Source organism: Mus pahari, chromosome 8 (genome assembly GCF_900095145.1).
Source record: "Mus pahari chromosome 8, PAHARI_EIJ_v1.1, whole genome shotgun sequence".
In the NCBI taxonomy this organism is placed as follows: domain Eukaryota; kingdom Metazoa; phylum Chordata; class Mammalia; order Rodentia; family Muridae; genus Mus; species Mus pahari.
Genome location: NC_034597.1, coordinates 1,742,504 through 1,759,501, shown reverse-complemented (window position 1 = coordinate 1,759,501; position 16,998 = coordinate 1,742,504). Strand labels below are relative to the sequence as shown.

At 41.5% G+C, this 16,998-nt stretch overlaps 1 protein-coding gene across 4 annotated transcripts in view; it reads left to right on the top strand.

Annotated features, from left to right (window-relative positions):
• Positions 1 to 16,998, top strand: part of Fhit (fragile histidine triad diadenosine triphosphatase) — a 1,532,796-nt gene that overhangs the window by 1,498,429 nt on the left and 17,369 nt on the right. For all 4 annotated transcript variants that reach the window (XM_021203702.1, XM_021203701.2, XM_029541579.1 and 1 more), the window contains one exon: positions 12,048 to 12,143. In XM_021203702.1, the coding sequence (XP_021059361.1) occupies positions 12,048 to 12,143 (96 nt within the window). The remainder of the gene's footprint in view (positions 1 to 12,047; positions 12,144 to 16,998) is intronic.

Here is a 16,998-nt window from a genome sequence, read left to right as displayed (position 1 = left end):
AGACATATATGCTCATCTATATGTCTACCTATATCTCTTAGGTAAGACCCTCTCCATGCCCCTTGAGAAGTCTCGGTAATAAAATTGGAGGCATGGGATTCACAGTAGGAAGTTGAGAGAGGTGAGGGTTGGTTTGTTTGTTTTTCTAGAATAATGTTTCAAAATTGTCACAACCCTCTGCTGCATTTTAAATTTTCATAGTGGTAAAATTGCGTGTGTGTGTTTGTGTGTGTGTGTGTGTGAGAGAGAGAGACAGAGACAGAGAAAGAGAGACAGAGACAGACAGAGAGACAGAGACAGGGTCAGACAGACAGAGACAGAGGCGGAGGGAGAGAGGGAGTGGTGGGGAGAGTTTCAATTGCCTAATATCTCTGTGGCATACGTTGGCTCTGGGATGTGAACAGTTATAGGGATATAAAATGAACAGTTGAACCAATAGCAAGGAAAGCTTGGTTTCTTTAAAATATTCTGGCTAAAAGGGGAGAAATGCTCTTAAATCCTTGGTGAGAAAGACCTGCTGTATGCATGGTCAGCTCAGTGTTCCAGCCGCAGTTGGGGCTTTGTGTCTTCATTAAAGAAGGGTTTTAAAGGAAATAGAAAGGCATTTGGGAAAGGCTGGCTCTTGGTGTTTATACAACTCACTCACACAAGCCAGGTTCTTTGAAGGGCTCTGGGACAGCTCAAGTGAGAAATTAATAGATCTGTAGGCATCGGAGACAGTGACTTCCAGTGGGTGAAGAACAGTTTCAGAGGGTGTGGCTTTGTCATGTGGGGCAGAACCCCATTCTTGTAGGAGGAGGACTAGTGACCAGTCCAGCTGAGTTGTGAAAAGAGAGGTTTTATGTTAGTCATTTTTTTCATCTATCAAGTCATGGGTCCTAGTGCTGGTGTGGCTCTTGTAGCTTCGAGGAACATGCAACAGGCATTCGGTAGGATGTTTGCCAAGTCCCCTGTGTTCTTCTGGCTTTGAGGAGGCCATCCCTTGTGCAGACTGCTCTCTGGTCATCTACTTCTGTGTGCAAAGTATCCCATTAGCAGGGCCTGATGTTAAGGAGGAAGGAAGGTCCAAGAAGTAACGGTGTATCCAAGCAGTGGCACTGCCCATGACTGGAGGTGACACTGAGAACAGCTGCTCTTGTCTGTCTTCTCTACCTTCAGCTCCCGGGATCTGGCATTGCTGCTACTGCCTGACTCTGTCTTTTGCATGCACAGGAGGAGGTTGACTAAGATGAACTGTTCAGTCCCTGTTCTCTCTGCCACTTGTGGCTCACACACTTGTCCTGTGCCTTCTGTTTAAGACTTTTTCTCTGTGCTCCCACCACTGGCCATTTGCCCATTAAGCATCAGTACAGCACCTCTCTCCTTCTCCATAGGCTCTGTACTTGGTGACTTGTCTTCTCTCTCAGCTTAGTGGTCCCTGACCTCAAAGCACCTTTTGAAGACCACCCTTGCCCAATGTCATTCTCCCTTGTTCTTTCTCATGGGAGTGGCGAGTTTGAATATCATGGACTCAAGTATAGGCATTCCCCTTTCTTTTTCTTCTCATTGCAGAAGGAGTACTATAAATCAAATATTTCTCTGGTATTCATATTGCATTAAGTATTTTAAGTAACCAAGGAATGGTTGAAAGTATACATAACGGTATATAAAAGTCATACACAAACAGCACATCATTGCTAAATTACAGATTCTCATATCATATTGGGGTAGGACATGTTCTGAACTCTTCATGGGAGAATATGGGATGATATTGTTAGTTGTCTGCCTACAGCCTCTCACAGGTGCCAAGTGCTGTGTAAACTGCTTATTATTGGATTGTGAAATACTATGAACCAGCATAATTATATTTGTTGAATAATGGAGTGGATTCAGCAAAGAACGAGCATCAAGTGCATAGGAACAAGGAGTGTGCAAAACCCCATCTGGGCCCGCTTTTCCAAATGTGTTTTATCTTGAGAACACAGTTGATGCTGCTTAGAATATTGGATTCAGAAAACATCTGAGGCTGTGTCTACACGAATTATTTGTTGTGAGCTTGCCTGCCTTTCTTGGCTGTGTGTTGGCTTAGCTTCCAGTAGGGCAGACATTCCACCCTCTTAGGAGCGAGTTATCTTGCCTAGGGAGCATGCTTCCAAAGACCCTGTGAGGTGCCTTTGAAAACTAATCCATATGTGGCTGAGCAAATATGAAACAAAGTGTTCAGGAGATTCAAAAGGAGGCAGAAATTGGCCCTCTGCCTCTCCCACCCCCTGTTCTAAGTACTGAAGGTTGACATCACTCCAGGATTAAAGGAGAACACACTCTTGTTCAAACATCAATATCTGAAACACAGGGGGGAAAAGGCTTACAGAACAAAACTGGCCAAAGAAATTGCTTTTTGAATAAACGCTTCCTTCTCCGGAGTTGTGCCATGGCAGATACCGCTTTTAGAAAGAGTTTCATTTCATTTCTCAGTGAGCATGTTTTTAGAAGCAGGAGGCCTGAGGAAATCAAACTGGTAGAAATCTCTAGTCCCTGTCAGTTCACAAATTTCCCACCCTCTGGAAAGCCAGTAGAGCTCAGCCGCAAAGGAGCCTGGGGTGAGACATCCATCAACAGTCCATGATTACTTCCCGGGAGCTGGCCTGTGATGCAATTTGCCCCTCAGATGAGGGGGGCTCCAGCTGGACTTTGGTTCCAGCTTGAGTCTCTCTTTCTGCTACTGTGCTTGTGTTTCCCATGCTCCTGTGCAGCCCACCTGCACAAAAGTGTTGACCAAATCAAAATTCCAGAGAGATTAGCAAGAGGTTCAGTGGTCTAGTGGGAGCCAGCAATCTTTAAAACAAACAAACAAACATCAACAATGCCATTCCAAAGTAGTCATGGCAAGGACTGAACAAATTATGTTCCTAGCTGACTTGAGGTTCGTCAGGAAAATGGGAACAATGAAGTTGGGTAGTATGTTGGGAAGGAAAGAGCAGTTTGTTGATACATTGGGTGGGTGACTTCTGGAAAGGCTGCTGCCATCAGACTAGTGAGGTGGTAAGCATGCAAAGAGGGACATTACTGGGGCTAATCCATTTCTACCATAAATGTAGAAGTGAGAGTAGAAGATTTTTACTAAAGTGAAAGTTGTCAGTAGCCTATAATTATTTGAAGAGCAAAGACCTGCTAATGCATGTAATTGATCTTTTGACCAAACTCTAGTAGGCCAACCCAGTTCTTATATGAGTCAGTCATGGTCCTACAAACATAAGGCTCCATGTGAAAGAATTTAACAGTGGGGGGATCCTAAAAATACGGCAAGCCATACTTCATCCTGTGTATGCTGTCAATTCTCAACCCTCACAGCGAAGCTCTGGACTTTCAGCCCTGATATGCTGTAAGAAATTACGTAAGCATTGTGGCAGGGCCCTTGGGGTTTTGTCATATATACATCTCCGAATAGCTATGGAAATTACTCTCCTGACAGGTACCTCTGCATGTTTCAGTTGAAACCAGCTCTGCTCAGGACCAGGAGACATTTTGGATGCTTGTTTGACTCCGTCTAACACAGTTCTTAGGGTAACTGCACAATCTAGTGTAAGTTGTTTGAGGAAGTTTTCTGATGGCATGTGAGTAACCTGAAAGGCCCACTCTTGTTTGCACCGGTTTTATGACTACATTCTATATTGTCATAGTGTTCACAGTTAGCTGAGTAATATCTAGTCCAGAATTCACAGCGTCTCATATGCCGCTTTGGTAATTGGTTCAACAATGTGATACTTTAATGTATAATTGGATAAGCAATTGGACTCTGTTATAGTACAGTGGTTTACCATAATTATTTTCCAATGCTGTGGTTTTTCTCATGGATAAAAACTTTGGGGGTTACAAATACTTAAACATCAACACTCTATACTTCTGAAAAGAGGGATGACACTAATTAATAGAGGAGCTGATTCAGCATTCTGACTCTGTAGGCAATATATACACATGGAAATTATTCCAAGCATGTTATGGTTAAATAAAATCTTTGGCAACTAGTAAAATGATGGGTGCTCTGATGGCATCCTGAATTTCTCTAAAATCTGACATGGCTTTGACATGTCTCCAGTGAGTAGAGACCACAAAAGGTCTATGGGATTCATCATCTAAGTAGAAAGGTATCAGTGAATGCATTGTTTTATTGAAGAAATATTTGAAGAGCTCAAAGGTTCAAAGGAAAAAGAAGCAACAAGCAAAACCCTGGGGTAGGGCAAAGACTGAGCAGGGCTTGGTGGTCTCACCTGTAACCCATTTGTGGAGGAGTCCAAGGCAGGAGGGTGAACCAGCACTACATAGTGAGGTTCTTTCACAAAGCAAAGAAAGATAGAAAAGGTCATTTGTCAGGCCACAAAGAGTGCAAATATTGGCAAGTTTGCCCAGCACTAAGAAAGACTATTCCTTGTTCACCAGGCAAAGTGCTGAGAGAAGGCAGAGGTGATGGGGGTAAACAAGAAGTAAGGAAGCATTGTGGTTGCTACAGTACATATTACTGTCAGGGGAAGATGGGACATAGTTTCTTGAAGACTTTGGCCATTGTTTGACTGGATACAGGCAGAACAGCTAGCTTTAGGTAGAAAGAGAAAGATTTTCACACTGGTTCAGGGCAGTTTCTGTAGGGGAGCCAGGATGCTTGTACTTTATGGACAAGTGCCAGGACAGAAAAACTATAAGGAAAGGCTAAGTTCATGGCTCACGACCATGTTAGGTTATAAGGAACCCGAGCGCCACACACCCCTATCCCATCTTTCATTGTTCTCATATGCAAGCTACCATAACTTATCCCCCCCTAACTCATCTTCCAGTCATTCCTTAGGGAAAGTTACTCTTTCCTTTCACCCCCCTGCTTGGAACTCTATAGAATCTACTTACTCTGCACACAAATGAAAACCCACACTGTCTAAGCAAATCTACATTTTGGTAATACATTTTTCAAATTAATTCCTGTTTTCAATTTCAGTAAGTGCCCTGCAAAGAGACCTCAATAATGCCATAATTGAAAATGATCTAAACAAAGCAATCTTGTGGCAGATATGGTGACATTCTGGATGGCTTCTCCCACTGTTTCAGAAGTCATGTTGATGCTACATTGAGAACATAATGACACTCATTAAGACGTTTTCCTCTGTCAGTTAGTAGAGCCTAAAACATAACTAAGAATACTAGAATTCAAAGTTAGATAATGCTTATTTTTAAAGATTATTTTATTACTTTATTTGTATGAACATTTTGCCTGCATATATGTTTGTGAACCACGTGTCCTACACCCACAGAGGGCAGAAGTGTTGTAGGATGACTACAAATGATGTTACAAATGGTTGAGATTCACCATATGGCTGCTGGGAATTGAACACAGGTGCTCTGCAAGAGCAAAATGTGCTTTTAAGCGTTGAGCACACCCCCTAGCCCACAGATTCAAAGGTATTTATAGTATGCACGTGTAGAACTGGGGACCATCCCCTGGGCCACTGACACGTGTGTCCTACCTTTAAACTCTTGGGATAGTCAGGTTCTGGTTAGAAGCTGCCAATGACTTGTAAGAAAGCTGCTGTGGTTAGCTGATGATACATGATATAGGAGACCTGGCTCAGATAGCATATGCTTCCAGACAGCATTTTCGTTGTTCAGAGACACCTTTCTCATATAAGGTATGAACCCACTCCAAATCTGTGATGTTTAAGTACAAACTCTGTTGCAGGATTTTCTCTGTCTAACCACATTAGCGTAGTGGCAGGCCTGTGATTGAATAGGAAAAAGGAGGTGAAGCTAGGAGTTTCGGGGACAGGGAGAGATAGAGAGGTCACAGGAGGGGAGAAGGAGAGAAGCCAACATGGAGGCAGATGAACAAGATGATGATCCTGATCCCATGTGGCTTAAAACAACCACAAGTAGGTAAGATTTTTACAAGGTTAGAAAAACTGGGTTAAAGCTTTATCTTTATCAATTGGCTCTGAAATTATTGTATTGGCATCTTGTAAATTGTGATCTTATTGTTATATAAATCTGATTGGATAATTAAGCTTTAAGGGTCCTGATCCCATGTGGTTTAAAACAACCACAAGTAGGTAAGATTTTTACAAGGTTAGAAAAACTGGGTTAAAGCTTTATCTTTATCAATTGGCTCTGAAATTATTGTATTGGCATCTTGTAAATTGTGATCTTATTGTTATATAAATCTGATTGGATAATTAAGCTTTAAGGGTCCTGTTTATACTGGGTGACTAGGTGTTGAGATGGCTGATGGTGAGGTGTGTGGGGGGGGGTTGTTTCATGAAAGCGAGATAAACTCACAAACAGGGAGAGAGTAGCTCAGTGGTGAGAACCCCAAGCAGAACCCCACCAGGACATGGTGTTTTGGCTCGCCACTAGAGTAGGACATGGACGGGCAGGGCAGGAGAGATGGCGAGATGACTTTTTTAATACTTCCTGCAACAAAACCCTGACCTTTAATCTGGAGAACTCGTCTCCTTTTCCAAGGGCATTTGGATGGGACTGCCCATCCATATCCATCATTCCAACTCTTATTACATGATGCATGCACGAATCTACCTGCCTTACTGAATAAGACTCCAGAAGACAAGGATTTTCAGCTTACATATCAAGATATCACTCATAAAACTGAGTAGTACAGAGCCTAGAATGAATGTGTGCCTGATAAAGTAGTTGAGAGCAATACCAAGAGAATCATATTTAAAAAATGAAAGATTAACTTAACTTTCCTATTTCATTCCTTTCCTTTCAATAATTTATTGACCTTAACTTATAAAAACAGAAACACTCACCCAGAGAAATGTTTATGTAAGCTCTTTCTTCTGTATTTTGCTGTATAAAACTGATAATAAAAAAATATATCGTACAGGGTGTGGTGGTGCACACCTTTAATCCCAGCACTCAGGAGGCAGAGGCAGGCGGATTTCTGAGTTTGAGGCCAGCCTGTTCTACAAAGTGAGTTCCAGGACAGCCAGAGCTATACAGAGAAACCCTGTCTCGAAAAACCATATATGTGTGTGTGTGTGTGTGTGTGTGTGTGTGTGTGTGTGTGTACGTGTATATATATCCTTTTATAAGCGCGACCAGTTTTCTACTCAGATACTCGTTCTTTAAGGAACACATTGATTGGTTTTCTCCCTTTTGAAGGCAGCTTGCCGTTTACTCCAGGTTAGTCCCACATTCTACAAAACATTCAAATGACTGGGAATCATTTTTCCTACTGTATTCCGTTACAGAACTAGAGAAGCATCAATAGTCAAGACAGCTTGAGCATCCCATGGGGGAATTAATCATTTCCCCATATCCTTGCGATAACACACTCGATGTGCAGGGGGAGCCGTGTCAGAATCCACACAGATCAGCACTTCTAGCAGAAATCCTCTTAACACTTCCTCCCTGAAAATCATTTGAAGCAGATCAAGTGAGATGACTACAGATACATTTTTTAAAAATCTCTTTTCAAAAGTTTTATAGAAACAGAACTCGCTTGGAGGAACCATCACATATTTTGGTGTGTTGAACAGGAATAAAGACTTTGGTTCAAGTTTTTTGCAAACTTTGTCACTTTGCTACAGACCTTCCATCAAATAATGAAGCATCTGTGAGGAATTTCAACTTTTATGGCATCAGAAAGAAGAGAGCCTTGATGTGAGCACTGTCACAGCAAGCTGAGTCACGTTTAGCTTCTGGGACTTAAGACAGAGATGGAGCACTCCAGTACATCAAATCCCAGTACAGTCAGAAGCGCTGCTATGCCATGTACCACTAAGGAATAAAACCCTGACGACCAAACTGCAACACTCTTGACACGTTACATTTTGGTCTCAGAGATGTTGAAATGTGAAGCAATGTATATCTTGTGACCAGAACACTATAGAATTACAGCCGTGCTTATGATTTGACACATTGCAGTAATAATAGTGGCGATAAAAGTACATCATGCTATTCTTGAATTTGATATGTTTGAGCAACCTGCCCCCACATTGGTCCACAGCTAATTTGGGGATAACCAGATTACTTGCTGCAGCTCATAGTCTTCCTGTGGCAACTTTCTAAGGGTCTTCTAAGGTGAGTTACTAGATCAAATATGGAAGCCCTTTTAAATTTTGATTTTAGACAATTAAAAACACATATGACTAGAAAAATGGCTGTGAGTAAAGTGTCTGATATATAAGCATGGAGATTGAATTTGGTCCCCAACACCCAGGGCAGAAGATGGGCCTCTGTACTCTCAGATTCCAGCATCTCGTCTGGTGAGCCAGTCTAGTTGAATCAGAGAGCTTCAAATCCAGTGAGACACTTTTAGACAATGAAGTGATAATAGAAGGTATCTGGCATTGACCACCAGGCTTTCCCATGTGTACAAAAAAAGAATATACATGTGCATGTACACACACACACACAGTTTTTGGTATAAGTATGGCCCTAGATGATTCGTGAAATGTTGCTATGTCAAACAATTAAATAAATGTCTTACTAACAATGAATGTACCAAATGTGGCAACTGTGCTCTAATGAGAGTTTGGATGGCCTTTGACATTTCCATGTGCTTTCACTCGTGGATGATAATTTGCTTACTCTAATAAGTCTCTGTTAATACCCTACTCGCTCCTAGCAGCAACCAAGAAGCTAGAGATTACTGTGCAGTTATAGAACTGAAGGGTCTAGGCTCTGTTTTCGACATATGTCATTAGAATTAACCATCAGGGCCTTCAGCTCTGACTATAACTTTTTGTATTTGGTGAGGTCAATAGGGCCACAACATGGATAGCACTAAGGAGCCATCAAAGGAGGTATCTTGTTCTTGGAAGCAACTTGCTGAGCTGGTCAGTGGTCACTCGTGAGGACAGCGTGTCTAGCCTAACACTGATAATAAACAACAACAGTGACAACAGCCAAAAGTAACATAGTTAATTAGGCATTGACTTTCCCTTCTTGCAGCCTACTCTGGAAATTCATCTCCAAATGAAACTTCCCTACTATGGCTCACACAAGGCAAATCTGCCTTTTGGGTAATCTATTGCTTAAGATCATGGAGTTCCTACTTGTTAGTCTGGCAACAGATTTCTGTGACCACATTCTTAGGTTGCCTCAGATACTTTTCACAAACTTCTGCAGGTTTATACTTCCTAGTCTCCATGATGGCTCTTGTAAGGAACAAGTCTTGCCCTCCCAGGCTGTCCCAAGCCTCCAAGTTCCTATAGAGACTGCAACCTCCTGCGCTAGTTAGCATCATCAAGGTACTTAGACAAATCTTGCCTTCCAGATGCCCCTTTGACTTACAGTAAACAAAAGTAAAGCACTCTCCAATGGGGTTTGCAAAGGACAGATGTGATACAGGTCCTTGGTTGTTATCTGTGAATTCAAGCAACTACTGATCAGAAATAGCAGAAAACAAATGGCGTCTCTACTCACCACAAGCAGAATGACTATTTTCACATCATTTGTGCTGTATTAGGATTTGTAGATAATTTGCAAGAGGGAACGTATGTCAGATTATATGCAAAGGTTATATGCAAATATATGAATTTTGTATCTGAGACTTAAACAATTCTAGATTTTGGTACCCTACGAAAAGCTGCTGTCACCATGGATACAAGTTAGCAGCCATGCTTCTTGTTCATATAAGAGCTCTTACCTATACACATTGTCCTCTTTCCTTTAAAAGTTCAGGGTTTTTGTTTTTGTTTTTGTTTCTTTTCAAATTCTCTAAACACTGAATTAGAATCCTTGGTGTGTCTTTTAAGGTGTGTCTTCTAGCAAGTCCACTAGTAATGCAGGGTTTAGCTGTTTTTCAGAAAACCACAAGCTTCCAACAGGAATCTTCAAAAGTTTTATTAATAATAGTCATGTCCAACAGAACTTCTCAAACATGTTTAGTTTGTGCTATTGGTTCCCTAGTTCCTGTAAATAATGTCTAAAACTGCCATCTGTAAGGCATATGATACCAACAGAAGGATGCCTAATAAACCAGGAAGCATTAATGTTCTAAATTATTTGGCATCAGCTGGTACGGTCTGTGTTGACAAGGCTGCTTTAAGCTTGATTTCTGTGTCTTCCTATGGCAATGCCACAGTGGGAATGCCATGTTCTCCAGCTCCTTGTCTTCCCCATCAAACTGTTAGAAGACGGATTTATAACAGACCTAAAGGTAGTAGCAAAATGAAAATTAGTTCTCGGATAGAATAGCAATCCCATTTGACTTGCCCATAGCAACTGTGTCATATCTGCTTCTACGAGCAAGAAAATGACTTCTTAATGTACTTTTCTTCCACTGAGAAGAATTAAATCTGTGTGGCAAAATGGAAAACCAGTGTGCTGGCAGCCAAATTCTGAAAGGAAGATCCATGACCCTCATAAAGATATTTGTGGCCTAGTTCTATGCTAATGAGCCTCATTTAGGCTCAGACTTGCTCGGTGTGGAAATACAGCCCTGCTGGAGAGCGAGGATATCTTTCCCATACTGTGTTGTCTTCCACATCAAAGTTACTTTGAGACAAATGGGAGAAATTCTCTGTCTGCTACAGGCTGCCAAGGTGGAATCCCTGAAGTAGGATGAGGTATTGGGGGTTCAAGAAAATGAATATTGCTATTTTAGTTGGAAATTTTTATTAGTATTGTGTATATTGTATGTAGCTGGGGTTAGTAGATCCACTCATGCGTGTGAAGGTCAGAGGACAAGTGTGTGGAGTGATTCTCCCTGTTCATTTTACATGGTTCCCAGTGATCAGCTTGCCATGTTTGTATGTTACTCTTTCAGTCTGAATGTTTTGCTGAGCTCACAAGGTTATTTTCAAAGTATCCATGTTCAAGGTGAGTATATGTGCACTGAAGTGTAGATAGTAGCTATGGAATTGTGTAGATTCTCCAAGATTAAGGGCTGGTTAGGGACAATGCTGGCACCTAGCATTATCTACCTGGATAAGTTAATTAATCTCCTCCAGGGCAGATGGAGTTAGATAGTGTCTGCCTACCCATGGGAAGCTGTAACGGTTGTGTGTGACATAGTGATCAGCAGAGACACTGCCCCCCACACACACATTAGAAGTGTTGGCCGCCATTGGCTGCACTATTAAGCAATCCAAGTCAACAAAACACGAATCGCTACACTGTGCACCTGTGAACAAGCCTCATCTATAGATTATGACTGTACTTATATAGCCACAGGAAGGAAAGGTTTGATAATAAAACTGAAATATAATAGGAGATTAAACTCAATGAAATCCAGCTCTCTGATAGAATTGACATGTGTTCACTATATACAGAAATCTTACACATATACATGCTTGTAAATATATATATGCATACCATATGTAAATATATGTGGATATGTATTATGTATGCTAATACACAGAGACATACACACACAGAATGCTCTAAAAAGGAACTTAATTAACTAAGTTGTTAATAGTCTATACTGTTTTCCCATAGTTCCCATTACAGCAGATGCACTTGGATTCACAATGCTGCCACTTCTTAAAAGAAAATAGAAAAAAAAAATCTGATAATGAAAAATGAATTCATTCACAGTTTAGACAAACTTGAGTGTCTAACTCCTGAATTTCTTCAAGTCACGGTGCTTCTAACTCCTTGGAGCTCATACAATACAATGAAAGCCAGAGAGAATGAATGGTAGGTAAAGTGTAGGCCAGACTGAAGGATGACCAGAAAGGATGGCTGGAGACAAGGCATAATCAGTAGCAGAACAGTGCCTGAGAAGCAGAAAGAAGCATGGAGTCCATGGTGAATGGTGGGACACCATCCCCACCAACCTTCCACTTTACCCAGCCTCAGGCTGTCACAGGCTTCTCAGGCAAGCACAAAGCAGCCACGGCTCCAGTACAGCCTACCCTTGTTATTCTATTAGAGAAGCGAGAAATGTCAAATCTTACGTGAAACTCTTTATTTTCGAAATTGGGCAATTAATGTAATTAAGATACACCTACAGGCCTCTAATTTGCAAATTATTTTCACTCTTCCTCTCTCCCCCAGTGTTATTAAAAGAAAATCTCACGGACTCTTTAATGAGCCTATTCTATTTTCTTCCTCCAAAGCTCCAGAAACATGACAAAGAAGAGGACTCACCAGCCTTTTGGAGATCTGAGGAGGAGATGGCTGCAGAGGCCAAGGCTCTGCGGGTCTACTTTCAGGTAAACATTGTCAAAGTACCTTTTATTCTCCTGCTTTAGTGAGTAGCTTCTTACTGCCTCTGTCTGCTAACCTAGGCCTAGGCCTCGAAGTCTCTACCCTCTGTACAATCTTGTCTAGGCTTAGAATGTTTTCAGCCTCTAAGACTTGCTGCTGAGTAAGCTCGCCCTTTCTAGTTCTCTCTGAACTCTGGCTGGCTGGTTCAACAAAGCTCAACCTTCTCTCCAAGCTGACTGGTTCATTCTGGCCTTTGTCTAGGCCTCTTAATTGCTCTGCTTGGTCTCAAAGTAACTCTAGCAATTATTCCTAATCTTCTGGTTCCATCTCATTCTCTGGATCATTCTGTCTTTTCCTGTGTCAAGCTTGTTCTCTTTTCAGCTTGGCTCTATAAAACTCTCCTGATAAAACTTCCTCCTTCCCCCTCTCTGCTCCTCTCCTCTCCCTCTCAACTCCACTGTCCTCTCTACAAACTCTACTGTATTCTTGTACTGTACTCTCTTTTTCGGTACTGTCCGTCTCTCCCTAAGAAGCTTCCATTTCCTCCCTCTTGAGAGTTGGACATATCCTATTTGGTCAAATCTTTCTCTGATTCATCACTTTTTCTGTAGCTCAATTAGACATCACTTTTGAACATGGGTGATTTCTTCTACAAACTAACTTTACCTTCATTGTTTGTGATTAAAGGTGAGTGCCTGCTAGAGGGATTAAAGGTGTGTGCTAAAGACTGAGCCGTACCCTAACTAGAAACAGGTTCACATATCCGGTGACATGATGAGTCTCAGAAAAGCAAAAGCAATGACTGGGAAGGAGGATGGATATATAGCAACAACAAGTCTCCCAAAGGGGATGACAAAAAAATTAAAAAAAAAAAAAAAAAAAAAAAAAAACGTGAAAACTGAGGAAACCCCTTGACCCATACAGGACTTACCTACATCTTACCATTGTAGGAATGGCCAGGAGTCTGGAGGGAAAGTTATAAGATTTCCAGGGTCTTGTGTCCTGGAATAACAAATTGAACCAGGAGCTATGGTGAGTGGTAGAGATAGGGGTAACTTATAATAAGGAGAACACTTCAAAGTGAGCAAGCACGCTAGAGAGCTGGAGAGACTATAGGCTCTATGAGGAGAGTGGCAAACCTTTCTGGGCCATCTGTGTAACATCAGCCTCTCTGGAACTTAGAGACTGTTCACGTAACTCTTGCTACTGTGTATTATTATAATTGCTTACTTCATTGCAGATCTATCATTATACTTTATATATTAACTTCTAGTATATGTATAGAACAAATTACTTAGAGGATTAGGCACTATCCTAGGTTTGATGCGTCTACTGGGGATCTTGGACAGAATCCCTTGCAGGTGAAAAGAAAACTGTTGTATACTGCTTTGATATGAAATGCAAAGTAGTTCAAAGGCATGTGTATTAATTGGCCAATCTCTCCCCAGACTGACTTTTAAAATACTTTAACTGCTCAGTGACCCAGAGGGCCTTTCCCTCTAGTGTCCTGTTGCCAGTACATCAAGTTTGGGACAATGTCAGGCTAGAAAGGGCACACTGAGGCCTCCTACCAAGTGTGTCCAGGTACTTTTCTCCACCACAAAAAGTGTCCAGAGATAGAACAACGTGAGGTATGAGCTGAGAGGGAGGATTGCTTAGCGGTTAAGGGAGGAAATCCAGAAATCAGTCAAGATTGTCTATAAGAGCATTGACCTGGTTTTCTCTTTCTGTGATTTTTGAATGTTTCAGATTTTTTTCTTTTAATTTTCCCACAAAATTCTATGTAATTTTTGGATGTGTACAGCAAGCAGTTTTCCAAGGCCCAGGGTAGGATGGTCATGAAGCAAAGAATACGCGGTGTCCTCACCAGGCCATGGTGGTTGCAGTCATTACGGTAGCCTTGTGCTGCCCTACAGGTGGTCTCTGTTTTCTCTGCTCCTCCTGCCCCTTAACTCAAGCATGCTGCAGCAGCCAAGCACTGCAAAGCGCAGCTCATTCTGTCATGCATGCACCAAGTCAGAGCTCCGTTCATTCTGTCATGCATGTGCCGAGTCAGAGGTCCTTTGCCTGAAGGAACACAGTGAAGTGTAGCAGAAGCTATTGCTTGTGTTTTATTTTTAACCTTTCCCTCTGTTCACCTTATATTCTGTCTGAAGAGAAAGGGTTGGTAATAAACACCAGCCTCTGGGATAGACCAAACACTGTTTTCTGTTCAATTCCTTTTCAGAAGTCTGGTGAAATGAGGGTCCCACATCTTGAGGCTCAATTTATTAGGCTGGAATTGTTTTTCTGGCTTCCTACACAATGGGTATTTTGAAGTAGAGGCAAGGAAGGTCTAAAATTTTTCAGAGGTCTTTGTGGCATTATAAGGGTCTACATCAGAATAGGTCATCTACATGCATTAAGATTTTAACTCCTAACCCAAGATTCTTAAATGACTGTTACCTGCTTCTGCACTGAGTCCTGAATTTACCTATCTTCCAAGTGAATTCATTTAACTAGCAACTCTTCCCAGAAAGACATTTGTCCTTGACAGTCATACAAATCATTGGGCACCATGCCTATTCATTGTTTTAATTAACTAAAACTTGCATCTCTCTTTAATGGGCTTTTGTTCAGACTAAATAAATGGCCTGTTGGGAAACCTGATATAGGTATCGAGACTACAAAAAAAAAAAAAAAATACAGTAGCCCCTGTTACTGATAAGAAGAGGGAAACCTTAAACCGTTGTTCTTCAAATATTACCAAGAGCACTGCTGCAACTTGCAATACAAAGGAACTAAATATACTTCCCTGAAGACATATAGTCCTTAAATTAGTCCCTTTGTTTATTTGATATTGGACTTTCCATTTTCAAATTCCATCTTTATACTGAATTTGTATGCAGAAAAATCTAGACGAATGAGGTACCATTTGGATTTACTTAGACTTAAGAAAGTATCTCATGTTTATGTAAAATTAAGATGACCGTCACTTCACTAGGCTTACCTGATAATACAGTCAGCAGTATGTCTGCCTTGGGCAAGATGACTAGAAGGACTTGCTTTGTTGCTACTCTACAAAACCTTGAAATTCCCAAGAGGCATAGTCAGAGTTGGGATGGGGGATCTGGGAGGGATGACAGTCATGAATAGTTACTGAGAAGGCACAAGGAAATATCCTATTACTATAAAACCCAAGCTCAGCCATGCTACTCTTTTTCTGTGTTCAGTGGTTTAGAAGAGGCAACATTCACAATATCAACAGAAAAGTTGAGCCTGTTACACTGCTTACTGCTCCAGTAACTTCATATTTCCATCACCAGCTCCTATGGTGGCCCTCAAGAGGTCCTCTTCTGCCCTTCTAGGAGCCTTTCTGGTTTCCTTAGAAAGAGAGCACTTTCTCATCTACTACGGAGTTCCTTTACCTATCTCTCTGCCACCCCATGCAAGGTAGTAGAAACAAAGTATTTCCCTATTTCACGAGTGATTTGGCCCAGTTATGAGCCAAGTCAGCAAGTAGTTTGCAGGTTAAGGGTGCTGATTCCCATGAGGCTACCCTCCTTCCTGGTTATTCGCCCATCTGACCATGTGCCTGAGCAATATTACGTTGGGTAGGTCCGTTCTACATTGCTCCTTCCCTTTCCTCATAATTTCTGTCTTTTGTGCCACCCAAGGTACTGCTGGCTTAGTATTTCCTTGACTCACATTTTGCATTGCAGTACATTTATCTTAAGCTCCATAGCCTTGCCTTAGTGAAAGAAAGAACAGTTTCTAGTTAGAAGTATAAATATAAATAGAAGAGAGATACAGTGCTTATGAAATGCCCACTCTCTGTAGTTGCTCACCTAAAACTACCAAGACTGAGCTTCATTCTGTCATATAGAAAGTGAGGCCAGTCTCTCTTCAGCTTAAATTCCATCACCAAACTGAAACCCTGCAATTGCCTACTTGATCTACTTAGAAACATTGAAAGAAAATAATTTTTCAGAGATTTAAATATTATTCCCACCTTTGGAAAATGAACAGTGAAGATCAGAATTCAAGCTCAGAGTCAGCTGACCCAGACCTACAGCTCCCAGCAAGTGGATAAGATAAGGTCCAGGGGAGAACACAGGCTCCTATATACCCCTGCCAATCAGAACACAACTAGGTCTCCATTTCTTGGGAAATCATGAAAAGCAAATACTACTTTGCTGTCCCAGTCAAATCAGGAATATACTGGTCGCTGGGTGAAGCTCTAACTGTCTTGATGCCTACCTGACAGATCCCTGATGAGACTGGGTTACTTTGGTTCCAGGAAGTCTGTGCCTCCTCTCTGCCTCTGTGAATTTATGCATTGGCTCCCTGCACATCGAGCTGATGGCCAGGGTGGACTTTGTGGTGTGTCTCTTGAGTCTTTCTAAATCACGTTAGATGATGGTTGGATCTGTATCTCCTATCTTAACCTTGCCTGCTTTCTGAAGTGTGATGAATCTCCATGTAGGTATTTAACACTTGGATTTGCTGCCTCTCTCATTTTAATTCAACATGATGTGTCCCAGTGGGACATGATGCTGTCATCACCTCCTCCCCACTGGAACCAAGGGATCTCTGCTGGAAGATATGCAAATATCAACTCCCAACTTGGACAGGAATTGAAAGCAAGATTGGTTTGCACAGAGGGTTGTGTCAGTGAGATCCTTCATATTTCATCACACTCTCTTAGGGGTGTGTCATTACGCTATAGATAGTTGGTTGTCTCTCATTTGCTTATAACAATGCAGGGCAATTTTAAAGCAAATGAGTCAGCCCCAAACAGCATTATTAATAGTTTCAGATATCAAGAGAGATTTTGTCACCAGAGTTTTGTTTTGTTGTTTGTTTTTTCTTTTACTTTTT